This window comes from Aristolochia californica, unplaced genomic scaffold (assembly GCF_029961685.1).
Source record: "Aristolochia californica isolate CCGP_79_NKW_82.1479 unplaced genomic scaffold, dmAriCali1.0.hap1 SCAF_3, whole genome shotgun sequence".
In the NCBI taxonomy this organism is placed as follows: domain Eukaryota; kingdom Viridiplantae; phylum Streptophyta; class Magnoliopsida; order Piperales; family Aristolochiaceae; genus Aristolochia; species Aristolochia californica.
The window spans coordinates 691,154-715,527 of record NW_027181992.1 but is presented as its reverse complement, the minus strand read 5'-3'; the positions used below and the strand labels follow the sequence as shown (position 1 = coordinate 715,527).

Here is a 24,374-nt window from a genome sequence, read left to right as displayed (position 1 = left end):
GACTGAATTATTCGATCCATTCAAAAGAATTACCAGGGCTAAAGTTGGTGGCAAAACAGATCCTTATCACCAGTGTGAACCAGAAAATAGCCTTACAAAATGGGATGGCAGCTTGAGATGAAAGGCCTTGTTCGTTTGAGTAGCATTCAATTGCAATTACACGAAACGATCTTGCAATAATATATGAATGATACAGCACTTTTGTTCACTTGAGTTATCTATAAACACGTACCCCGCATGAAACTCTATTGCCCGCGATAGGTTGAGAACACAGACCTTCCCAATTGGTATAACATTCTGATCCAGCCTCATTCAACCCCAGATTGCAGCTAAAGTTCACATCTTCGGGGTCAAATCCTCCTTCAATCACTCAAAAATTAAATGAGCCAAGCAATATGGAAACATTATACAACAAACATTCATTGCACAATGCATACAGAGGAATGGAACTTCCAAGCCCGAATCCCAAATGTTATGGGTAGCCGTGATCGTGATCCTTTTTCAACCTCATTTCATGCAGAAGGATTCCTTTTGACGGGGCCAATATACAACCCTAACCTTCAGGGATGAATGGTCTATTAACAAATTGACATTTTCACCAGCATATACAAGACCACAGCTATTTGTCAATTCCTATGCGAAAGGGTTCCCACCAAGAGATGCAACAGGGCCTCGTGAAGAGAGATTCCTGCAAATTCATAGATGGCCAATTTATATACTTCAGACCAAAAATGTTCACAATAGAGAGAGAAAGAGCGATGGAAAGAAAAAATAATGATTCACACAGGCCAAAAAAACAGATCAGTAGTGGGTGTATCACGTTCCTGATTAGGACGGAGATGTTACATAATACCCTCGAGCTTAATTGGATACTACAGAGGCTGTAACAAACATTACATGATGCATAATGTCCATTAGACTTTGGGCATCGGTGCATGAAATGCTATGCCCACCCCTGAAGAAGAAATAAAGAGTGACTTACGGAAGCTGAGGGCCAGGTTCTTGTCCAGGCATGTAAACCAAGCTTCCTGAAATTTCATGCAAATAATCAGCTATGATGAAAACAAGAAGATCTGTGAGCCAAATAACACTTCTGAAACTTACCTTGCCGTACAGTAGGTATGTATGAAGCCACTGGATTCTGAGGGAACCATGGGTGAGTGACACTACCAAGAAAAGCAGTTTGTATTGATGGATCTGGCAATGTTGCTTGCAATGATGTCATGTCCAAGAACTACAGAAGGCAACTTCCACGAATTAGTATGACAAGAACCTTACATTAAAAGTACTGCTGCAATTGGATGGGTTTATATGTTTCCAGCATGTAGAGAACGAATAGGGGCCTACACACTACAAAATGAAGAAATTTCACAGCTTTCAACAAAATATGTTTGGTGATACCGGCTGATAATGTCTGCTAACAAGATCATATGGTACACATTTTGTTAGATCCAATTAGTTCACAAACCAAATGCATACAAAGTCTGGATCTAATTCCAGTTCACAGGAACCCAACCTAACAAGCCAAACATGACTCCTGTAGCGCCCATAGTAGAACATACCCTCTAGTCCAATGGAGCAATCACACCTCCATCAACAAACCCAACCACAATCAATCTAGCATTTCTTTGTCGAAAAAATCTCTCAGAAAGTTTTTCACAAATCAACTAACTCCTGAAAAACATCTAAAAAACACAACAACAACACAATGATAAAACTACAATCATGCAAATGTCAGAGGAAGACCAGAAATTCTGTTCCTAACATAAAATACGGTGTTACAGGAATCTAAAACTACAGTTATACCCATCACAAACCACAAACCACAAACTACACATTCCATACATCTGCAGCACACATAATAGAACATCATCAGATCAGTGATCCACCTCAATCTTCTGTATTTCTGGTGAAAGGCTCAATTTTTAACACCATATTTATCAACAACCAACTTAAGCTCTTGTTTAGATACTAAGGCATCAAAAGCAAGATGCTTGCCATGTAAATTTGGTGTATGACTTTGTCTATACAGGTTAAGATGTACAGTGAACAAGAAGTTAATCAAAGAATTCGACTAAAGGGGAACTCAAACTCTTTTTCACTCTCCTTGTATTCAATTTGCCCCACTTTCATAATAGATACAAGAGATGAACAAAAGAGACAATTTTTACTTTAAAAAATATCTCACTAGAACAACTTTCATGGTAGAAACGCCATCCTCATAAAATAAATTTCCTAATTTAAAAGGGCAAAATGGTTAAAACATACCTCACCACTTGGCTCTAATTCAGAATCATAGGGTAAATCAAATGGATTTGTGGACTTCTGATGATGACTATGTGAATCACTTCCTTCCTGGAAGACCAAAACAAGTCAGTTTTGTCTTTTAAGAGAGATAGAGAGAGAGTGAAAAAGTATGATGTATGACTGGCAACTAATCATAAAAAATAAGGCTAGCTTAACGCAGGGAATAGAAGTACCATTGCAGGAAAGAATGATCCGGAGGCAACAATGTCAAACTGCACATTCAGAACAGTGTTTCTATCTTCCATAACTAATCGTTGAAGACCCTCCTTGATTAGGTGCTGCAACAGACTCAAAACAATTAGGATGCAAAGCATAAGGCTTCTTTTTTTTTTTTTTTTTTTTGCAAAAAATGAGAATGAAATTAATTAAGAGAAAAGGAGAGAGAAATCAGAAAAGTCGAAGCATACAAGGAAAGGAAAGAACACAGATAACAAACAAAGAATAAACAACAAGACTCGATATAAAGCAACACAGAATGTAAAAAAGTAGCACCTGGGAATTTTCGGAGTTATCACAATGTTCAGTATTTGTACAAGACTTTTGCTCTGCAACTTGTGTTTCAACCTTCGGACCAAGATTCTCAAACAAAGTTTGAGGAAAGTTTCCAGTGGAATCATCAAAAGCATTCCATGACTGTTCAGAAGAGAAATTACAAATGAAGAGATAGTTAAAACACTGTATACAGCACCATTTTTTCTAACTTTAGTTCTATAACAGCATATAATAAATATGAATCTAAGAAAACCACAGATACGAGTAAAAGAAGTTAAAGAGAAAAGTAAGCACCTGGGAGCTGTTAGGAGCAGTAGATGGCTGGACAATATTAGCCGCCCCATAGGCAAGAGACTCATGAGATGTTGAACTATTTATGGACGACCACTGCCTACTCTCACCAGTTGATGAAAAGATCTCCAACTTTTCCTTGACCACTCCACCAGAATTAAGAGGGGAATCCTGCTTGGTTTCAGGGGGCAACTTGGAAAGCTGAGGCAAATCAAATGTGGCCCACCCTTCACTTTCTGTGAAGGGAACTGAAGGTTGTTTTTGCTCCAAGGGTGTCCATGATGATGGTTGCTGGTTGACCTCAGCAAATAAATCTACAGGTGGAGCTGAAGATGTAGAAGGGTGTTGCTCCCCAGATGAAGATACCTGGTCACCAGCGAATAAATCTAGAGGTGCACCCGAGGACATCTGCTGGTTCTGGAAGGATGGAAACAGTTGGGTGGTGCTTGCAAACAACTCTACTGGCGAAGCTGAAGATGTTGTAGGTTGCTGCATGACAGATGCAGTTTCATGGGTAGTGCTGGCAAACAAATCTATAGGTGAAGCCAAAGAGTTTGCAAAGGAGTGTAAATTCATTAGGGGCTTATCATTGAAGTCAGCAAAGAGTTCTATAGGTGGCTGCAAAGATATTTCCGGTGTTTTCACAACTGATGGAGGCTGATTAATGTTGTCTGAAAATAAATCTAAAGGAGGGTTTATTAAAGTTTCTATGGGGTATTTGGTGACTGAGTTAAGATGGCCCTGATGAGGGGCACCAACAGATGCAGATGATTGGACAGATCCAACTGACTGCTCTGGTTCCAACACCACATCAGCAAAGCCGAACGAATGAACAGATTTGAAAGATATGGAGTTGCTGTCAAAGGACCCAAAGCTTCCTGCAGATGCAGTTCTCTGAAGAAAAAGGAAAAATAAGTTGTTAATGATTTATTTTGTTCACCTAGGGATGTAAAGCATAAATGGTCTGAGACCAGAATAGTAACTCAACCTGCGGTCGTGGGATCCCACCTACATCTCTCTTAGTGTTTGCCTCAGAATAGGAACTTATATGTAGGCGGCCAGCATCATCACTTAAGATTTCCTTTCCTGCATGCACTGGTGGGCTGCTAATTCTGATATCCTTCAGAGAACTAGGTGATTGTGCACCTGATCTGAAAGGATCCCCAGCACTAGAAACAGAGTAATCAGAAGCTTGTGCACCAGATCCCTCATTTGCAAATCTGTCCTCGTACATTTGCTCCAATGAATGCCCTGAACTGTGGATAAAGCTAGATATCTTGCCATCATAGTGTCCTCTATCTGAACCAGGTTTTCTAGTCAGCATAACAGCTTGTCTCCCATACCGACGTTCTTCATACTGGTGCTCATAAGGTGGGCTTTGGGAATAGGAGTGATAGGAGCTGGCCCTCCTGTGTTCTTCTTCATTGTTCCTGTGGTTCTGTTTATGCAAACATCCACATTAACGCACTTGGCCAAATATCAATTTTAAAACAGATTCTGGGATAAATAAAGCAGAGTAAATCTAGTGAGAACATCAATCACCCAATGAAGAAGATTTCAGACATTTCCTTCTATCCCTTTGGTTCACATTTTTATTTAACCCACCATCATATTTCATGTTGGCCCTCTATGACTGCATCTTATTTTTATCTTCTTTGATTGTAAGAGCTCTTGTATTATTTAAAAAAAGGGCAAACGTTATAATGAAGTCAAGAATATAGGCACACACCAATTGCCATGCGTCGTTCTCTTATGCATAACATCACATGCTTGACATGTAAATAAGCTAAGGATCCACCATCCTCCCACCATAGATAGGTCACAGTACAAACATCCACATGTAGCAATTGAATATTCATCTGATGCATTAGAATATCAGGCACTTCTCTTTTCACACATAAGCATAACATGATCAGATGTCTAGCCTTCACCTTAGATTGACTTTTTAACTGTAGCCCACTAAAGTTGGAGGGTCCTCCATATGGTAGATCCCACTAACTCAAACATGTCATAACCTTTTCTATACTAGCAATACCCCAGCAATGAAGGCAACAGGATGCAACAGGAATATATTCCAGATCTCTAAATATGCATAGGACAGTTACAGAAGATTGCCTGCACATCTCTTGGTGGTTTCTCAGAAGCATTTCCTCCAGCATATTTCTTGTCCAAATACACACTCTTTATGAACTCCCTCATACGATCCGGATTGCTACAAAAGGAAATGAGAGTACTTAGCACCCAATATTTGACAATACACTAAAACCTGCAGCAATAAACACAACAAATTTCACCTGCTATTTGGCAACCTTTGCCGCTGTAAATCCCAGTTCTTCAGATAAATTTCCCTCGCACGCTGACAAGAAAGAAAAGATTTCTTCTTGAGTTGTCCAGACACCAGCAACTAGAGATAAACTGTACTACTTACCTGATTACCACCTTTTTGAAGGGCTTCAACTTCTTGAGTTGTAAATTTTGCCATGGACACAGACTTCACACGATGAGTGAACTCACGACTGTAGGAAATGCCAATAAAAATACATGAAATTAAGAAACTCAAAAGTTTAACAGTACTGACATATAGAATCAGCCACAATCACAAGACACCTTCTTCTGGTAAGATAAAATTAAACCTTCGAACAAATAAGCGAGTTCCATATGCTTCATTCATGTTTTTATGTAGAATTTAAAAATATAACTTATTTTTTGAATTTAAATATTACATATTAATATAAAATAAAATAAAAGACAAAGGTAGAGAGAGAGAGAGAGAGAGAGAGAATACAAGTTAGAAGACTAATGCCAAAGTGCAGGCAAATAATAACCACCCCAAGTTTTCCACTCTGAAACAGATGATGAAGAAGAAAGTTAAGAAAATTCACTGAGAGAAACTGAAAGACAGCTCTCCAGTTGGAAAACCAACTGGCATGCAGTCCTGAAATGTGCTAGTCACTTATTATCATCAGAATTCATGAGCTAAAATCCTACTGTTTAAAACCATATTATAACTAATTAAAATACTCAGAGGTTCATGAACCCAACTAAGAAAGCCAATAGCCTAGTTGAATTAACAAGAGATCTGCACTCCTTCAGAAGCTATACTGCCTGTCACTCGCAGAAATGATAACATGAGTGCTAGAAGAGGAAAGGAGAAAGGAAATGGAACGAAAAGAAAGAAGGAGAAATTTGAGATGTATCAAATCTTGAGCATCACATGAATCAGAACGAGTGCACTTTTTATAGGAGTGGAAATTACATTTTCCAACTGTTTTTCTTTTATCTCACCCAGCTAGTGCAGTTCCAAGAATTTCAAGAGGTGCAGCTAATCAGATCCTAGATAGAAGTTCTAAACACTTTTCTATACACCATAAGGAGGCACTAGCCCACGATTTAGAAATTTGTTTCCAATAAGTCTTTTCAATTCTGAATCGTCCACTGCCATGTCAACAATCACACATCAAAAGAGCCAAAATGTCAGAGCATAGCTTTGTCACCCAATGTATATACATTAACAAGTATAACTTCAGAAGATTTTCCACAGACACTGATCATTTATAGCAATATATGGAAACTTGCTAACACCAATACAGTCAGAGGCCAGGCAAAAAGATCTATCGAAAAGGCTACTTATTATGCACTTGAAGACAGCTACGGATTCCACAGTAGAGATGAATATTAAGTTGCAATTGTGCCTCAAAAGTGGATTTACACACAAAAAAAAAAGTACCACAAATATAACAGTATTACGATCCTACACCTAAAGCACGTCAATTTCTTTTCTTTGTTTTTTGAGGATTTAAGTATGTCAAACTAAACGTAAATTTCAGGCTTAAAGACACCAATGCAACCATATATAGAAGGAAATACATACTGTATCCCGCTGCAAGCAATGCAGATAAAAGTCCAGAAATTTGTACAAACATACTGAGGTCCCTGCCCAAAAGAAAAATAGAAAATTCTGTCAAGAAAGATCAGGAAAAAAATGACAACAGCAGTAGAAAGGAAACAGAAAGGCGGACCCGATAAAATCAAATCAACAAAAAATTTTTCGTTAATTATAGATTAAAAAAACAATATCAAAGAGCAAAACGACCATAGTACAACGTAAACAGTACCGCAAATTTCCTCAAAAAATTGGAGAGAAATTATAAGGTGAGGACTGAGCTACAGGATAAGACACTTACGATGCTATCACAGTTTATACATCTCCGATTGGGAGGAAGCTTCATGAGACCCCGTATGATTTTTTCATTTCGCTCTTCCTCCTTTCTACTACTCATTTTTCGTCGAAGACGAAGAGTTGACTACCAAAAATAGATTTCAACTTCTGAACCCTAAAATAGCGAAATGAAGAAGCTCTCCTGTAATCTAGACGACTTTACGCGAATCTAGGATCAACTTCACAATCTAGGGTTTTGGGGGGCTCCATAGTAGGAGAGAAACGAGAGAGATTCGAACTGAGACAGCTCAATTTTGAGGGCCTTTATATATGCTAAGTAAAGAACAGAGTTCCCTGAACGAGGACGAAAAGCGTCCTTTGTAAATATATAATTTACTTTGCAGGGGGCGCCCTTTCGTGACGTTATATTAGTAAGCTGGTAACGGGACTGCCAACAGTGAGAAGGTCACAAGTTACGAAAATACCCCGTCTTTCTCAGATAATGTCTAAAACCTCTATCAGTGCAAGCAGCCCAGAATTACAAAAATACCCCTCAGTTGTTCTTTGTTTCTTGGTCAATTACTGTTCATATAGTTGATGTGGTACGTCCATAAATCATAACAAGAGCTCCATAAACTGGCATGGCCCGTTCATTACGATGCGAGTCTAGGCAGATAATTTCTTACGCGCCTCTCATGTGAGTGCACTCTCCTTGTGTGTCCTGAGATATCTATCTCCCTGTCCCTGCTCGTCCACCGCTCTTGTTTACCATCGCGAGCAGAATGCATATTCAAGAAGTTTCCAATTTTTTCCCATCTTCTCTCTGAGGTTTTATTCTCCCTCCCTCCCTGTGCAGCCCCCAAATGGCCTCCTCTATCTTAAGGTCACCAACTCTTCTCCTCTCTCCTCACGTCTTCACTTCCTCAGACGTCCCAAAGCGTTTAATTGTATCGTTGCAACCAAAGCGCCAGAAATCCATTCAAACAAAATTTACTTGGTTCCCAAAGAAACCTTTTCAATTTCCTGCATTTCTGTCATTCGCTGCGCAAGAAGAAACTGCGCAGACGGTTGAAATTGAGGAAGCAACATCAGAGGTATTGTTGTTACCTTGGACATTTTTATACTCTTCTGTATGTCTATTTGGTAGTGTTGTATTCGAGCTGGAAATCATTGCAAAGAAGCTGCTTAGTGGTTTTTTTGACGAAACACCCTGCGGGTTAATTGGATTCTAGTGACTTCATTTGAAGCTGTAGGTTGTAGGGGTGCCGTGGCGTTTGTATCTGGTAAAGTTGCTCTGACTAGGTTGTTTTTTTTTTTTTACCTTAGCATGTTTGCATGTGGTCTTTCTTTTTTTTTTCTTTTTTTTTTTCTCCTTTGGACTAACAGCAGGGACTTTCTCTGCTCGTCTTGTTTTACTTGGGAACTGACGCTATTTTTTTTTTCCCGCGCTGATTTATGTTCTAAATTGGTTTTCTCCCTTCTATGGTGATAAATGGCAGTACATTTAAGATAGAAACGTGCTTCAAAGGCTCCAGACCAAAGAAATTACATATTTTTTTCTCAGAAAAACTATCTTACTCATTCATGGATTGATTAAGAATTTAAAATTAAACACTCCATCACGAGACTGAAGGTGAGACTTCCATGGCCTCATGAAATGGCTGCTACATTCTGTTTGGCCATGAAACCCTTCAAAATCTTTTCTCCTTGCTGCATTGAAAGTTTTTTTTTTTCTTTTTTAATTTTTTTTTCTTTGTTTCGATTCTGTGGGGGCATAACCAGATTAATCAACTGTCTCCAGGCCGCTTGAATTAGTTGCAGTTTTGTTCCCATAGCGATGCTCTCACAGGAAGTAGTTGGTATCTTGAATAAAATTCTTCAGACTATTGATACGCTTTTAGCTGGGTGGGTCTCGAAGAATGATTTGTTACTGAAAACTGCTTATCTCAAACCGTATGCCTGAATGAGCACTGTGTTAAAAATTGTTCATTCAGTGGAATTGTGTTTGGACATGTTTTTACTTAGCTATCAGAATTGGGTAGATGAAATCCATGCCCAGTGTTACTTCAGCTTGGTTGTTATTATGAACAACTTGCCTTATTAGACAAAAGGAACTAATAATAAATCCAGCAATGTCTGGTTGAAATTTGAAATTTTGCATCCTTATCAAAACTGCAAACTTTTAGTATTCGTAAAGAGCAAAATAAAGAAAAACTAGGTTGGGATGGTTGAAAAGATGCCATGACAGTATTTTACTGTTTGCTTCTGATTGAATATTAAAAGCCATAAGATGCAAATTGGACTATATAATGGTGTTGGTGTTGCTGCACATGTTGGAATTAAGTATGAAAATTTTCAGTTACTGTCTTAAACAGAAAAATATTTGAATAATAGCTTTTTTATTGATGTGAATGTTCTTAAAGCCTTCTCAAACAAAGTAGAGGAAATCATCTCGTCTAACAAAAGAAGGGGAGGGGGAGCTCTTGCTTTCCTCTTAATGTTTATGTGAACAGGGAACATGCATACAAGAGGCTATCTCTTATCTAGCTATTGAGCCAAACTGTTCCTCATTCTTTTATTCATTAAAAACTGAGAAGGAAGACTTTACCACATTGCTGTAGATATTTATTGGCCGATATATTTTTTGCGAAGCTGGTCTATTGTGATTTTTCCACCTCTTGTATCTGCAGAATAACTAATTTCGTTTTGTTTAGGCGTATTCAATTCATAAAGCAATTCGATCTCCTTACCTTTGAATTCAAGATCTCAGACTTCTATCAAGATCTGTCTGTTTGTTTTTCTTAGCTACTAGGTTTACTTTTTTTCTGGATTATTTCAAAGTTTCCATAAGTCAAAACCATTAGTTGGTTGATTGCCATAACTAGTATTGTTTTAAAGAAGATTCTATCACTAGGAAGATGTCAATCATAGTAGTGGGTCTAGCTTGACAATGCTACAAGACTTTTCAGATTTTACTGTTTTCTGTCAAAATTGCTCATCGCTTGTAGTTTTTTGGACAAGTGGGGGTTCTATCATCCAATCTAATGTCAGGATACACCGGTTGAAGTTCTTCTGCTGTATACAATGTAATTCTAGATGTGCAAGAGTTATTCTGAAGGGTCCAATTTGGTGGAGAAAAGGTGGTTACAATAATCTCAATTTCTTTTGGATATGAGCATATTCGAATGAAAAAGTTCTGTCATATACAGTTGGTTAGCCGGAAATTGGATTTGGACAAGAAAGTGGATCCTCTATTTTTTATATTCATCATTGATCTGCCTTTTTTGGAATGGAAATCAAATAAGTTTCTTTTCTTGCTATGTGAGCTCTAATTGGCATTTAGCCTCAGCTGAACAAGCTACCAGTTGTATAGTATCCACCTGTCACATTGTCTTAGCTTAAGAGTATAAAGTTCTCCCATTTAAGTTTCCACATTTTTTTAGCTATGTACATGCAATGTACCTTTATTGTTTGATCAGGTAACCTTTATGTATTTGTGTTAAACAATTGTGCGTATTTGTTTATCATCCCTGGCTATCATCATTCGTTTACTGGAAAGAAAAGTAACAATTAAGACAATTTCTCCTATGACATGCTTAATTTTTTTTTCCTATCTTCTTGTGCTTCTTGTCCTAATGAAATGCATGGAATAATTTTAAGTCTGTCCATATATGGATCTAACAATATCTTTGGCAAAATCCTAATCACCCATTCTTTGAGTATGAGATTGAAGTTATTCATATGCTATTAGAGTGATGATCCACTGGATTTATTGCCTGGATGGTAGGTGGTGATCCACGGGATAATTTCCTGAAGCACCATTATGATCATCATGTCTTACTGGGTACACGAGTTTGTCAACAACATAAGCTGCAGCACTTTTATGGAGCGTAGTCACTACTTCTACAGATTATGCCTGAGATTTTTTTCTTTTTAAAATTTTTAGGACTCCTGTGATGAAGTTGTAAATGAGATGAACAATGGTGGAATTGTGGATACTGAATGCCCCTCAGTTGTGATGACATCCCTGCAGTCGTATAAAGAAGCGTTGCAAAGTGGTGATACATCCAAACTTGCCGAGGTGGAGGCCTTCCTTCTTTCAGTAGAAAATGAGAAGAAATCTCTTTTAGACAAAGCTGCAATTCAATCTGCAGAATTATCTATTGAAAGAGATCGCATTCTCAGGATCAGTGCAGATTTTGATAACTTCAGGAAAAGGACAGAAAGAGAAAGGCTTTCTTTAGTAGAAAATGTGCAAGGGGAAGTGCTGGAGAGTTTGTTGTCAGTACTTGACAATTTTGAAAGAGCTAAGGCTCAGATCAAGGCAGAGACAGAGGGTGAAAGTAAAATTAATGACAGTTATCAAAGCATTTATAAACAGTTTGTTGAGATTCTCAACTCAGTTCATGTTGAAGCTGTGGAGACAGTTGGGAAGCCATTTGATCCATTGGTGCGTTTTTCTTTTCCCTGATGTTTTTCAGTTTTAAATTTTGTTTTGTTATAGAGTCTGTCCCACTATGAAAAATATATCCGTAGAGTCTGCTACACTTTTTTTCATCTTCTTACTGCTCTTTGCACCATCAGATGTTTAATGTTTTCATTATAGAAAAAACAACAAGAAAGATTTATTTATTCCAAAACAAAGATAATTTGCTGATTCCAGATTTTTTACAATTGAAGCTTCTTTGCATTTGTAATCGAAGTTCCCAGCTGTTATTAAAGGGTTTTTGTGTGGTTTCAACAATGTCCTTCACTACAGGATGGTACTTAATACGATGATCCAAGTAGTAACTGATTGTTTCATTTCATATTTCTCGTGTGGCCCATTGTTTGTAATGCTAAATTTTGTTTTCTTGGGAATGTAGGGGACATCGGTATGTAGGAACATTACTTTTCATTAGCAAATTAGGGTATTTTCTTTCTCCTAACATACATTTAATAGTCAGTGTTTATCACATTACATTGTAAAATTTTGAGAATTTCTTTATTTTTTTACTTTGAGAAGTTTCTTTTTCTTTAAATAGTGTAAAATATGTTGTCATTATTCTATTCTTGTGTACAATAGTGATATCCAGTGATATTAGATCCAAGTTTGAAAATATAAAAAGACTTTTTTTTTTTCTTTGGATGATGGCAATAAGTTAATGTTCCAAGAGTTGGGATTATCTTAGACTCCAGGAATCTAACCTTAATATATCTTACACCCTCTGATCCTTGCTACCGTTATTTTGGGTGCAGCTTCATGAGGCAATCATGCAGGAAGAATCGACCCAGTATGAAGAGGGTGTTATAATTGAAGAATACCGCAAGGGTTTCAAAATAGGGGACCGGCTCTTGCGTGCATCAATGGTGAAGGTGTCAGCTGGCCCTGGCCCTGCAAAGCCGGCTGAAGAAACAAGCTCATTGGCAGATTTGGAGGGCGGCAGTTAGGAAGGTTCATAAAAGAGCAACTCCGATTGATATTATGCTTAATCATATTAGAATATTTCTCAAGCCAGACATTCAATTTTGAAACAGCAGAATGGTATGAGTATTACTGTTCCCACTGAATGGCAAGTTCTTTCTTGAGGCCTCTGTTACCCCATCATGAAAAATGCCCCTTTTGGTCCGTGTTTTAGGGCTTTAGGATGAGTTTGAAAATTGTAACTGCAACTTTTGATATTTCTTCTTTTGCATTGATGAGTTGACAAGTTGACGTTGCTTTGTTTTTTGTTAAATATAAAAAATGAAACATTTCTTTTTGATCCATTTTCAAATTTTTCAAATTCTTCGTTCATTGCCTACTCCTTGAAAAGGATAATAGAACTATTCGCAAGATTAACATGTTTTATATACAAATATTCTTTCAAATTGAAAAACAATGATGATGTACCTGACAAGGTCCCCGAATCAAGAATTCAATGCGGTGATGACTAAATATGATAAGTTACCATACTTGGGCCAACACTAGTAGAACTAGAAATTAGGATGGAAGCATGAACTATAAATGTTTAGGATGAGGCAATAAAGAGTTGAGTCATGTGTTGGATAATTTGTTGCTATTATATCAATTGTTGTATCTCATATGGAGCACCTGTTCTAACTAGTACAGAGGGATCTAAACTCCCACTTCCACTAACAGGAATTACAAAATTAGGCTATGTTAGCTTCCCAATTTTAACCCAACACTTGTCAAAATAATTATTGTTTTTGCTACAATGAATATACCTCTTGTCTGGTTTACCATCACCACCTCATGTACCTCGGCCTCTACCTCTACCTCTAGAAAAAGTTATAGGAGCTGATGTAGTGTCGGAAACATAAAAAGTGGTGGTTTTCATTATCTTACCTCCTTCGCCTACTCTAGGTACAATCATCTTTTCAACCCTCATAATACGATTAAAAGTGGTAGAGAGAATAGAAATTTCATTTGAGCTAAAAGCTAGGCTTTTAATAGCATCAATTCAACACTTAAACTATCCAAAAAAATTGCAACCAGCAATTGAATTTTTTTTTCTCGACTCATTTTCATATGTAATAAACGGATAAACCTTCTGCCATATGCCAATGAATGCATTATAGTACTTTGTAATAGTTTTGTTTCCATAAACATGAGAGAAGTTAATTTTTTGTGCATATAAAGACACCAAGGATAGACACATGGATTTGGTTGTTTCAAAGTTCATCACCTGATTTCTCAACGTAGAGTCAATACTGTTGATAATCTAATCATGATCTGCTGCCTCTCAATCGTGATTTGGAGGTACTATAGGGTCATTTCTAATAAACTTCAACTTCTTTCTACAATTTAAATACACCCTCGTAGACTCGGCCCAACTAAGAGAATTAGCCCTTATCGAAATTCTTAGAGGTAATCATGATGGTATATTTTACCGTTTCCAAACAATTTCAAATTTTATCACCAAGATGAGCCTCACTCACAAATTTAAGGTTAGGACACATAATTAGGATATACGCATCTCAACAAATCAATAGTCTACAAATTGAATCAATCTCAACCAAAAACATAACAATGTTTGACATCAAGGGCCGATGCCTGCAATTGGATGATGACGCAAGCACCACTAATGGGTTGGGTGAAGTAGACCCCAACAAACCCAAATAGAAACCTAATTAGAGATTCCTTCGGTAATTCATAAAAGCAGTAACCCTAAGGTTACGATAGAGAAAAAAGAGAAAAAAACTTAGTTTTAATGAACCAGTATAAAAAAAACATGTAGAACTCCTCCTTCCAAGAAGTCGCCCTATTCCAAATTAATGAAAAACTACAATAGAATGTTCCCAATAATGATCCAAGGCTCTTTTGAGAGAAGAAGAGCTAATTTTTAGAAGAGCAAGAGGAGGTTCATTACTACCCCTTATCTCTTAAGTAAATGTTTTGGAGTATAATTACAATTATACCCCTATACACTTAGCAAACCTTATTTTTTTTATATCTTCTTGAATATATATATCTTATTTACGTAAACATTTAATTCAGAGTACCCTGGATGTATTTTCTAACACATTTGTTTTGATCAATCTTCAGATTTTTCAAATTCTTCGTTCATTTATTCTCTGCTTTCTGCTTACTACAGAACGATTAAAAGCGAAATGGGGCGTTTCTGGTTGCATCTCCATTTTTGGCATAAAAACCAAAAAGCTTCAGAACTAATCGTCCACGTACAAATACAATTGCTCTGAATGTCCAACTGTCACTCTTACCTTGTTACCTCCCCTAAATAAAAAATAATTTTTTCTTCATATCTCTTGTCAGTTCCCAGTTCCCAGTTCCCAGTTCCCACAGACTCGTCCGCTTGATGAAAGTGTAGTGGGGTGTTTCTCACGCCTCCCGAAAACCCTCACAATGGCTGCTTCGTCACAGATGACCCTCTCCCTTGCCGCCGTACGCAGACCCTCTCCAAAATTCACCATCCGCGCCGCCGGAGGGTCTGGGCAATATCTTCCCGGCCGACCTCTCCGAGTCGCCGTCATTGGCGGCGGTCCAGCGGGTGCCTCCGCTGCGGAGACCCTCGCAGCCGGCGGAGTGCAGACCTTCCTTATCGAGCGCTCCCCAGCTGGGTCCAAACCCTGCGGCGGCGCCATCCCTCTTTGCATGCTGGACGAGTTCTCCATCCCTCCGGAACTCGTTGATCGCCGGGTCACTCGCATGAAGATCATCTCGCCTTCCAACCGAGTCGTCGACTTCGGTTCCAAAACCCTCAAGCCACACGAGTACATCGCCATGCTCCGTCGGGAAGTCCTCGACTCCTTCCTCCGCAACCGCGCGCAGTCCAAAGGCGCCGAGATCATCACCGGACTTGTAACCGGTCTCGACATTCCCTCCGGCGCCCACCACCCGTACACCGTCCAATACCTGACGGGTGGCGAGCGGGGGGAGCTGAAGGTGGATGCAGTGGTCGGTGCCGACGGAGTTAACGGACGAGTAGCGAAGGAGATCCGAGCTGGAAGTTACAGTTTTGCCATCGCATTCCAGGAGCGAATCAGACTCCCCGATGAGAAAATGATTCACTACCAAGACCTCGCGGAGATGTACGTCGGAGGCGACATATCGCCGGATTTCTACGGCTGGGTGTTTCCGAAATGCGACCACGTCGCAGTGGGCACCGGCACCGTCTCCGCCAAGGCCAACATTAAGAACCTTCAAGCCGGAATCCGCGAACGAGTGAAGGACAAAATATCGGGGGGAAGGGTGATCAAGGTAGAGGCGCACCCGATCCCGGAGCATCCTCGACCCCGGCGCGTGGTTGGGCGAGTGGCGCTTGTGGGGGACGCGGCCGGATACGTGACGAAGTGCTCGGGCGAGGGGATATACTTCGCGGCGAAGTCGGGGCGGATATGCGGGGAGGCGATAGTGAGGGCGTCAGAGAAGGGGCAGAAGATGATCTGCGAGGAGGATCTGAAAAGGGAATACCTGAGGCGATGGGACGACGAGTATGTGGCGACGTTCAGAGTTCTGGACTTGTTGCAGAGGGTGTTTTACGGGAGCAACGCGGGGAGGGAAGCGCTGGTGGAGATGTGCGGGAGCGAGTACGTGCAGCGGATGACGTTCCAGAGCTATCTGTATAAGAATCTCGCGGCGGGCGATTGGAGGGAGGATGTGAAGATGGTGTGGGATGTGCTGGGGACTTTGTTGAAGGCTAAGATTGTAAGCAGGGAAATGGGGAAGCTTGTAATCTGAACTTGTATTTTCTTTCTCGAGCTTGTATGAAACAAGAAGTGGTTTAGTTCATTTTTTTCGCGCCTAATCTGGTAAGGCTTCCCCTCTGACAATGGCAAGGGTATAAACGTTGAAGCCGTGAATCTGGACCTTGGAATCCAATCCCCTTAGCTCTGCGAATTGTGAGCTTAGCTTTGCGTTTGAATTTGGTTTCGGCACATCTTGTCTGGGAGGGGGATTCCCTCTGCCTGCGTGCACCCGAAGAGACAGGGGAGGCGGCGGAGCTCAGCTCCTCCCCCACTATAGGTGGCTGTTGGTGGAGACGGGGTCAGTCAACTTAAATCCATTGATAAATGGGTTATAGACCCAACATTTATTGTTAACCTATTAAATATTTGAAGACATATAAAAATAAAAGAAAATGTACATAAATTAATAAAAATATATTATATGGAATTTACAATTGTTTTTTCCAAAATCAAATAATCATGGGTGGCAATTTTATCCAATTACCGCTTTTGCTAGTTTAATCGTATATTATAAAAAAAATATAATAAAAATTATATGAAATATTTTTCCCATTCATTTGCATATCATTTATTAAATAAAAAATATATAAATATGATTACATTGTAATTACTCAATTAGAAAAATAAAGATGGCGATAAAGTTACTAATATTTAATCTCTCCATAATGTGGGTGTAAAAAAGTATTACCTTGTAATATGATAGAAGGTTTAATTTAAAATATTTATTTAAAGTTAGTTGTATGTTTAAGTAATACGTTTAATGATATTTCTTTTTAAATTGTTTTTTAGATTTTTTTGCATTTTATTTTCAAATTTTATTAACCAATTTATTTAATAATTTACTTGAGTATGAGTAGGTAATTAAGTAAAAACTTTTTTATGATAATCACTATAAACTTTTTCTTGTTTTACTTCATGGCTTAAGTAAAAAAAAAAAACTGTTTTTATAAAACGTAATTCGGTGTAGATTAAATAGAAAAAAATTATTTTCGTGAAGTTAGTTAAATATTATGTTGACAAAATTAGGGTATATAAATAAATAAGAATAATTTATTGATTATTTAAATATAATTGTATATTATTTTAATTATTATCGTTGTATTCCATATACCATTTTTATCAGGTTTGATTTAAAAAATATCACGTAATCTTTAAATTTTTAATTAAAATAATATAATTGATTTATTATATATGTAAATTATCCTGGAAACGCCCATCTTGTCTTACTCGCAAGTCCTAAACTTTGCACATTTCGCCCTAGTGTTTTAATCCCACATACGAAGAGGAGAGAGATCTTGCTACTGAAACTACCTATAAAATCAGATGGAAGCCGTCTTACAAATCATACCTTTCTCGGCCTTTTGGCTAAGATCAAGTGTAGTATCTGTTCTTATCAGTTTAATATCTGATACGTGGTCCATCGGATCACATGATATTAAATTAATTTCTTGTGGGGGAGGGCCCGCTACCGGTAGCTTGCTATCGGGGGCTCTTGAGCGTCGCCCGAGTGTTGCACTACTGCACGGGCCTGGCGCACCCTAACCAATTCATTGTTTAAACATTTTATTTTCTCATGCAGAATAAAGCGAGTGAAGGCTCGAATGAGAATATTTATAATGCTCTAACTAGTTAAACGTCATTGCACCAGCCTTTTGTCTATTTATCGGTCCACATGGTGACTTAGTGCATACTGCTGCTGGCCAGCGGTTAGCGCCAGCATGAACTTGAAGGACTGCGGCCCGCCTGTCTCTCCTGGGGAAAGTCGAATGATAAGAGAACCCTTATTTCCCCATCATCGAGTACTTCTCTCGCTCAGCTTGCTTGCTATTACCATTGCAACTGTTGTCCAACTCTCTCCACCTAAGAAATCAATCAAATCCATGTTTCCTAGCTCCCGGATCCGTTCCCCCTGGTTATATTGTTGACAACGGATCGAGGTCGATCGACGTGACCATTGTTGAGGGAGAAGAACGTCTGGGAAGCGTTCTACGGGCGGCTTTGGGACGTTTTGAGATCGAGGTCTTGGGAGAGTTCGGCTCCGGAGGCGCCCACTGGAGCTGAATTGAGGGATGCTTTTGGTGCGAGGTTGATCGGCGGGGTAAGGATTGCCCGGGGTATCGGGGATTCTGAGGAAAGAGCAGGAGATATGGAGTATTGAGCAAATATCCTTCCGTTCCTTTGTGGAAATATAGATGCTCGTATTTGATGGTTGAAGAGTGTATAATGTTATTTTTTTTGTTGAACTGTTTGTTTATTTCTCTCAGGGCTTAGCTAAGTGTTTCTGCATAAAAATTGATTTTCTTTAACTGCGAAAGACATATACGTAGTGTTCAATAAAGTATGCTTTGTGCAGAGCAAGGCACCAAGTGATCATTCTGGTGCTGACAATGACTAGGACATGGGTTCTAAGCCAGAAATGCAGGATTGGCTGCTCAGTGTTGGTATTGTATAGCCAGTCACCAAGGAGTCTGCAGGGGCTCTTTATCACCAACAGCTATCTCGTCAGGAGCTCACCAGCATACCCAATACTGTGCTCGGCAATCAGCTAGCTTATTCGCTGCTCTTTGAAAATCTTTCTATGATCTTTTAGATGCTGTAGGTGTCCTCAAAGAGCTGTCTTTCAACTTGAAAAGAGGCAAAAGGTCACTTGTATATTATTTGAGCCCATGGAAAAACAGACTATGACAGCATATGGCATAGATGAGCATCCGTCTGCTCAAAATACCTGCTGTTGAGGACTTGACATTAATTATTTGCCTCTTATTTTTTCTTTGAAGTGATCATCTCACAAGTCTTTATGTACTGAAGCTGGTTATCTTGGAAACTACTCTGAAATCCTTGAATCTATTGTGTGCAGAATTATTCATGACCCTTTAAAGTCAATGTCTCTACGTTTCTATGCTTGTTAATGAGTTCAAGGATCCCAGTGTTGTCCAACAGATGGCAATAGACATAGTAGTTGATCAGGCTTTACAGGTTTTTGCTCTCAAAATCACTTCACTTGACATGATGTCCCTTTTCTTCATGAGGAGACATGGTTTCTGTTTTTAATTCATTAATTTGCAATTTTAAAATCCAATCACGAATCGGTTGAGTTTATACTTCCTTTTTATATTTAGATTTTAAAACGCCTTTAAATTGTTAGATGTACATAATAAATGTCCCTGTTCTTGGATTATGTTGATTTTGTGTCTAATGGTCTGTAGGCAGATTTTGTCAAAATACCAGTGGAACAGGTGGGTTTAAAAATTTCAGATATTTTACCTGTAAAAAACTTTAGTTATTCCTCTGAAGTGTTATTTTCTCCTTTTATGATTCTCATGTTTGCTTCTCTTTGTTAAAATTTTGTTAACAAAGGTTTTAATTTAGTTTCACCTGGCTTCTTTATACTTTCCTCTGAAAGTAGAAAGGTTTTGAGGCCAGCAGCCCTTCGAACAGGTATAAGTGCAAGCAATGCTTGCAATTTCATCAGGCATTGCTCCTGCTCTGGCTAAATGCGACCGTGGAAAGAAGTAAATCCATGTTTATTGCTGTTAAAAGTTTTGGCTTTGCAGGTTGAACAATCATGGCCAATACAGCAAGCTGGGTTTCTGCCACTTCTGATGAGGTTGTGCTCCCCATATATTTTTATTTCTATTTTCTTTCCTAGGCTTGCTCACGGTTTTTCAAGTAAATAATTGGTTTTACAAGATTTTTTAATATTAATTTTTAATTAAAAGATACGATAGAATATTATTTAAAATAACTCTTAATATTAATTTTCAAGACAAATAAGCGAGACTTAAGCGGCTATTCTAAATTTTAATTGTAGTTTTTTATTAAATTTCTGTAATTACTCTCCACTCTCTGGTCACGTGATTTGGCGCGTACACGGATACGCCCGATGTCCTTTCCTCTGTATAAAATACCCAAACATAACCTCCCATTTTCCCCGTTTCCCGAAGCTTTGTTTCTCCCGATCTGCATTCCGAAGATCCTCTTGTAAGAAAAACTCTCTTCCCCTCGCTTCTTCTTAGATCTCTGGATTTCTTACTTTCAGATCTTTGATTTGCCGCTCCTCAGCTGCAAAAATGGGGCTCACGTTTACGAAGCTGTTCAGTCGTCTCTTTGCCAAGAAGGAGATGAGGATCCTCATGGTCGGACTCGACGCCGCTGGTAAAACCACGATACTCTACAAGCTCAAGCTTGGAGAGATCGTCACCACAATTCCTACCATTGGTGAGTTACGTCTTATTTTAATTTCTTCCTTTTATGAATCATTGCTCCGGATTCCTGTCTGTTTTTTTGTTTGCTTCCGAAAGCATTTGTTTGCCTGTATGATTCGGCTAAGGTATTTTTTGTTTTTCGATCTCAAAGTGAAAGACGTCTTTTATTTTCTCACGTGGCGGTGAGACTGGATTTCTATCAACCAAAAGTGGCGAATTTGGGACTGTCCATTGTTTTTCTCTGATCTGTGATTGTACAATTCCCTAAGGAGGCATCTCTTGCGCGTGGGCTCTGGCATAATGCATGTCTACCTCAGCTTTTTACCGTGTTCGTTTTAGAGGGGAAAAGACAAGAAAGAAAAAGGAGATATCATATCTGCGTCTCCTGTTCAGTTGCGGAGTAGATTTGATAATTATCCCTCTCTTCTAGGATTCGCAGAATTGTACTTCCTATTTCTCATTAATTACAGAGTTCTTACATAAATGGATTCACTGGTGCCTTGCGAAAGAGTTTTTCGTCTTGAATTTATTATTTTGATGTTGAAGAGGACCGGTTCTTTACGTTCTGTTACATTGTTTGGCTTTTGGCTGATCTTTTGAGCTGTTACAGCACGTTTGAGATCTTTAAAGATTTTCCAGTGTCATATTCTACTTTGCTATAGCAGAACTCTTCGTTGATGTAGCTTGAATCATTCGACTCTTTTTTTGCTTTGTCGGAACACCACATGCTGCAGCATCGTTGACTTGGCTGGGCGTTCATTTAATCAAATAAGTCTGTAGAAAGTGTCTTACAGGATATCGAAAGTAGAACATTTTTTGGACAAAGTGGTTCATGATCAGATGTGACTATTTTTTTTGAATTAAAAAATACTGAACTTACATTTTCCGTGTAGTTTTAAATTTGTTCATCACTGTGCTAAATAAAGCTTTTTGTGTGTAGGTTTCAATGTTGAGACTGTTGAGTACAAGAATATCAGCTTCACTGTCTGGGATGTTGGTGGTCAGGACAAGGTAGGAAATAATCTGTTTTCCTCACGATCATGACATATTGTTTGCTTTGTACCTCTTCTCGTAATTCTGCTCTTTTAATATTGGCTCTAGATTTTAGCTTGCTCAACCACTTATAGAGTATTGTAAGCAACCTGTTATTTGTGTGATGTTCGCTTCAATTTTATAATGTCTTACATCCACTTGAAGTAACTGGAAAAAACTGTCTGTTCATGTTTGAATTATATTGACTTTATTTCCTCCTATTTACTGTTTTGTTTCTCATTGTCGGTTGAAAACGACTGGTAACTTTATGCTCAGTACAAACAGGGCACATGTGATAGTGATTTGATTACAGCTGTAGTTCTGGTTTTGTTGTGTCTTCTTACCTTTTCTTGAGTAATGTTGTAGCTGAGAGTTAGCATTTCGTGTTTAATAATTTAATTTCTGTTGTTCTTGTTGTATTTTATTAATGCATTGTGTCTGTATTGCTAAACAGATCAGGCCACTATGGAGGCATTATTTCCAGAATACACAGGGTCTTATTTTTGTTGTTGACAGCAATGACAGAGATCGTGTGGTTGAAGCAAGGGATGAGCTCCATAGAATGTTGAACGAGGTAACTATTTTCACCAATGGTTTAATGTAAATAATTACTGTTCATATGGTTGACAAAGAGGACGAAAGGATACGTGGATGCAACTTAATCATCGTTAGGTTTCAGAGTTTTGATTGAATTGGTGATCTGTAGCACTGAAGGCAGTCAACTTGCTGTTCCGTAGAACATCATTAAACGGGCAATGGGGCTACTGGAGCGAAATGACAAGATAATATTAGATGTTTTTAGAAGATTTTATGAATTAGAGAACAAACTTTAAAAGGAGTTCAGTGAGATTAAATTTGTGAAATGTTATGAGATTTTTCCAAGGAAAAAGTTATGGGATCATGTCTTCTTGTGGAAGCTTGGGGATCGTGATCATGCTCTTATGTTCTGTTCCAAGTATTGATGGTATATTAATAGGATATTTATCCTTAATACAGTTACAAATGTAAACTGATTCCTTATTTTCTACATCATGTTTTTCCTTTATCTTTTTTTCCCTATAAATTTCCATCTTGGTATAGTCAGCATATAGGTGGTTTTTCAGCCCATTGTCTAAGCAGTTATGCTGTTTAAAAAAAATCTCAGTAGTGATTTATCTTTTTTGTACTTCTGTAAATTAGCAAATAGGGTTCTGTCTTTAAAAAAGGTTAATATGATTTGTTCCTTCTTCTTGAAGTCTGTTTCGTAGATGCAGTTTGATTTTCTAATGTAGCTACAATGATACATTTTATTGCAGGATGAACTACGAGACGCTGTGTTGCTAGTTTTTGCTAACAAGCAGGATCTTCCAAATGCAATGAATGCAGCTGAAATCACTGACAAGCTTGGTCTCAACTCATTGCGCCAGCGACACTGGTAAGACTTTAACGGTGCATGCCACTGACCTCTTCTTTGTTGTTGACTGCCCTATATGTGTAATTCTTATGTTTTTTCCTCATTTCCTTTGCATTTTGCTTTTGTTCTCGTGGCAGGGGGGTTCCATGATCTGCCTTTAGTAAAATAACAATTTAAAATGAGGAAGAAAAGAAAATTTCCTGCTTTGTGTATTCTGATTTTGATCGGTGCTTTGTATCATTATAGTAGGTCGTTTAGTGGACTTTTTTTTTTTTTTTTTTTTTTTGACATGCAGTTGGTATATTCTGAAACATTTTGGATGAGGTTGCTAGGATAGCGGTCGATGACATGGAAAAGAGGCTTGTAAAAAAATTATTTGAAAAAAACCAGTTTTGGGACGCTGTGCATGACATTCTTTGCTGGATTTCTTTTATTGGAGATGGAGGCGGTTAAATTGAATTGCATCTGGTTTGCAGGTATATCCAGAGCACATGTGCAACATCAGGTGAAGGATTGTATGAGGGGCTGGACTGGCTCTCCAGCAATATTGCCAACAAGGTACGGTCTAAATGCTTGCTGCCCTTGGTTTTGTGTACTTATCATTTGTTGTCTTTAATTTTTTGAGTACTGTTTCAGGCTTGAGAATTTTGGTGGTGCTGTGCGGATTAGCGTAGCAATATTTGGACGAATTCGTCTTTTACCTGTGTGGAACTTGCTCGCGGCCAACTTAAACCTTCGATTGTTATAGTACTGTTATTCATAGGTCTTTCTGTATTTTTGCTTCTTTGTTTGGGTTTGTTTTATTAATTTTTTTATAGTCTAAGAGTCGTGGTAATTGCGTTTACTACTGAATTTCATTGTTATAATATTTTCTTATGTTCTGTGGGCTTTTGCTAATTCGACTGTGGGACTATTCAATTTCGGTTACATCTCATGAGAGAGGATGTTGGTTAAGATCTGTCACATGTATCTGTAGTTCTAAGGCAGCAAAAGAATATTAGATTTTAATTATCGTCCCTAGGTGGAATCTGCATCAGTGTTGGCGTAAAGTTCGAAAAAATAGTAGGTTCAAATCAATTTAACATCAACAGTTGAAATGAATTCTAATATAATCACCTTATAAAAAATTGTTATAATTGCCTTTGCAAGAAATATTAGCAAGTGACAGAACCAATGTCGCCATTCACTGCCAAGGTGGCAGGTCCAGAACTCGCTAGGAGGATTATTTTAGATCAATAATTTGCTCAACTGCAATGCCATGAAGAAAAGAGGAAGCGGAAAACCGTAGTGAGGCCGAAGGTATCAT

At 38.4% G+C, this 24,374-nt stretch overlaps 4 protein-coding genes and 1 non-coding gene across 7 annotated transcripts; 4 read left to right on the top strand and 1 right to left on the bottom strand.

Moving 5' to 3' along the window:
* Positions 1-77: 77 nt before the first annotated feature.
* Positions 78-7,571, bottom strand: LOC137960169 (probable ADP-ribosylation factor GTPase-activating protein AGD14). Of its 2 annotated transcripts, none has more exons than XM_068807680.1 (13): positions 7,275-7,571; positions 6,962-7,023; positions 5,519-5,606; positions 5,385-5,446; positions 5,206-5,302; positions 4,079-4,528; positions 3,094-3,984; positions 2,800-2,940; positions 2,481-2,585; positions 2,269-2,355; positions 1,105-1,234; positions 983-1,028; positions 78-688 (listed from the first exon to the last, which is right to left on the bottom strand). In XM_068807680.1, exons 1-13 carry the CDS (start codon positions 7,368-7,370, stop codon positions 634-636), a joined length of 2,310 nt encoding a protein of 769 aa, XP_068663781.1. In that variant the 5' UTR covers positions 7,371-7,571; the 3' UTR covers positions 78-633. The 2 variants fall into 2 exon arrangements, with proteins under 2 accessions (XP_068663781.1, XP_068663783.1); XM_068807682.1 differs by having other exon boundaries at positions 4,103-4,528.
* A 347-nt stretch (positions 7,572-7,918) lies between these two features.
* LOC137960069 (uncharacterized) lies at positions 7,919-12,944 on the top strand. 2 transcript variants are annotated; one of them, XM_068807544.1, is made up of 3 exons: positions 7,919-8,343; positions 11,283-11,699; positions 12,488-12,944. In XM_068807544.1, exons 1-3 carry the CDS (start codon positions 8,113-8,115, stop codon positions 12,677-12,679), a joined length of 840 nt encoding a protein of 279 aa, XP_068663645.1. In that variant the 5' UTR covers positions 7,919-8,112; the 3' UTR covers positions 12,680-12,944. The 2 variants fall into 2 exon arrangements, with proteins under 2 accessions (XP_068663645.1, XP_068663644.1); XM_068807543.1 differs by having other exon boundaries at positions 7,922-8,343; positions 11,196-11,699.
* Positions 12,945-15,027: 2,083 nt separating this feature from the next.
* LOC137959968 (geranylgeranyl diphosphate reductase, chloroplastic-like) lies at positions 15,028-16,481 on the top strand. Its single transcript, XM_068807405.1, has one exon. The coding sequence runs from the start codon at positions 15,096-15,098 to the stop codon at positions 16,428-16,430; it is 1,335 nt and encodes a 444-aa protein (XP_068663506.1). The 5' UTR covers positions 15,028-15,095; the 3' UTR covers positions 16,431-16,481.
* A 1,301-nt stretch (positions 16,482-17,782) lies between these two features.
* On the top strand, positions 17,783-17,980 carry LOC137960660 (U2 spliceosomal RNA). The gene has a single exon (XR_011114212.1). It is a non-coding gene; the product is annotated as a U2 spliceosomal RNA (small nuclear RNA).
* Positions 17,981-20,382: 2,402 nt separating this feature from the next.
* Positions 20,383-23,949, top strand: LOC137958348 (ADP-ribosylation factor). The gene is made up of 7 exons (XM_068805315.1): positions 20,383-20,419; positions 20,501-20,656; positions 21,584-21,654; positions 22,130-22,249; positions 22,971-23,089; positions 23,545-23,626; positions 23,705-23,949. The coding sequence occupies exons 2-7, from the start codon at positions 20,509-20,511 to the stop codon at positions 23,708-23,710; spliced, it is 546 nt and encodes a 181-aa protein (XP_068661416.1). The 5' UTR covers positions 20,383-20,419; positions 20,501-20,508; the 3' UTR covers positions 23,711-23,949.
* The last annotated feature ends 425 nt before the right edge of the window (positions 23,950-24,374 follow it).

What these genes read in the sequence shown, in the direction of transcription:
- LOC137960169 (XM_068807680.1), bottom strand. Translation starts at nt 7,370, where the DNA reads ATGAGTAGTAGAAAGGAGGAAGAGCGAAATGAAAAAATCATACGGGGT. An exon ending in AATTAGAGCCAAGTGGTGAG is followed by an intron (nt 1,235 to 2,268) that starts GTATGTTTTAAC and finishes TGCCTTCTGTAG; the next exon opens with TTCTTGGACATGACATCATT. An exon ending in GAACCTGGCCCTCAGCTTCC is followed by an intron (nt 689 to 982) that starts GTAAGTCACTCT and finishes ATGAATTTGCAG; the next exon opens with GAATCTCTCTTCACGAGGCC.
- LOC137960069 (XM_068807543.1), top strand. Translation starts at nt 8,113, where the DNA reads ATGGCCTCCTCTATCTTAAGGTCACCAACTCTTCTCCTCTCTCCTCAC. An exon ending in TTGAGGAAGCAACATCAGAG is followed by an intron (nt 8,344 to 11,195) that starts GTATTGTTGTTA and finishes TAAAATTTTTAG; the next exon opens with GACTCCTGTGATGAAGTTGT. An exon ending in GGAAGCCATTTGATCCATTG is followed by an intron (nt 11,700 to 12,487) that starts GTGCGTTTTTCT and finishes TTTTGGGTGCAG; the next exon opens with CTTCATGAGGCAATCATGCA.
- LOC137959968 (XM_068807405.1), top strand. Translation starts at nt 15,096, where the DNA reads ATGGCTGCTTCGTCACAGATGACCCTCTCCCTTGCCGCCGTACGCAGA.
- LOC137958348 (XM_068805315.1), top strand. Translation starts at nt 20,509, where the DNA reads ATGGGGCTCACGTTTACGAAGCTGTTCAGTCGTCTCTTTGCCAAGAAG. An exon ending in CACCACAATTCCTACCATTG is followed by an intron (nt 20,657 to 21,583) that starts GTGAGTTACGTC and finishes TTTTGTGTGTAG; the next exon opens with GTTTCAATGTTGAGACTGTT. An exon ending in TCCATAGAATGTTGAACGAG is followed by an intron (nt 22,250 to 22,970) that starts GTAACTATTTTC and finishes ATTTTATTGCAG; the next exon opens with GATGAACTACGAGACGCTGT.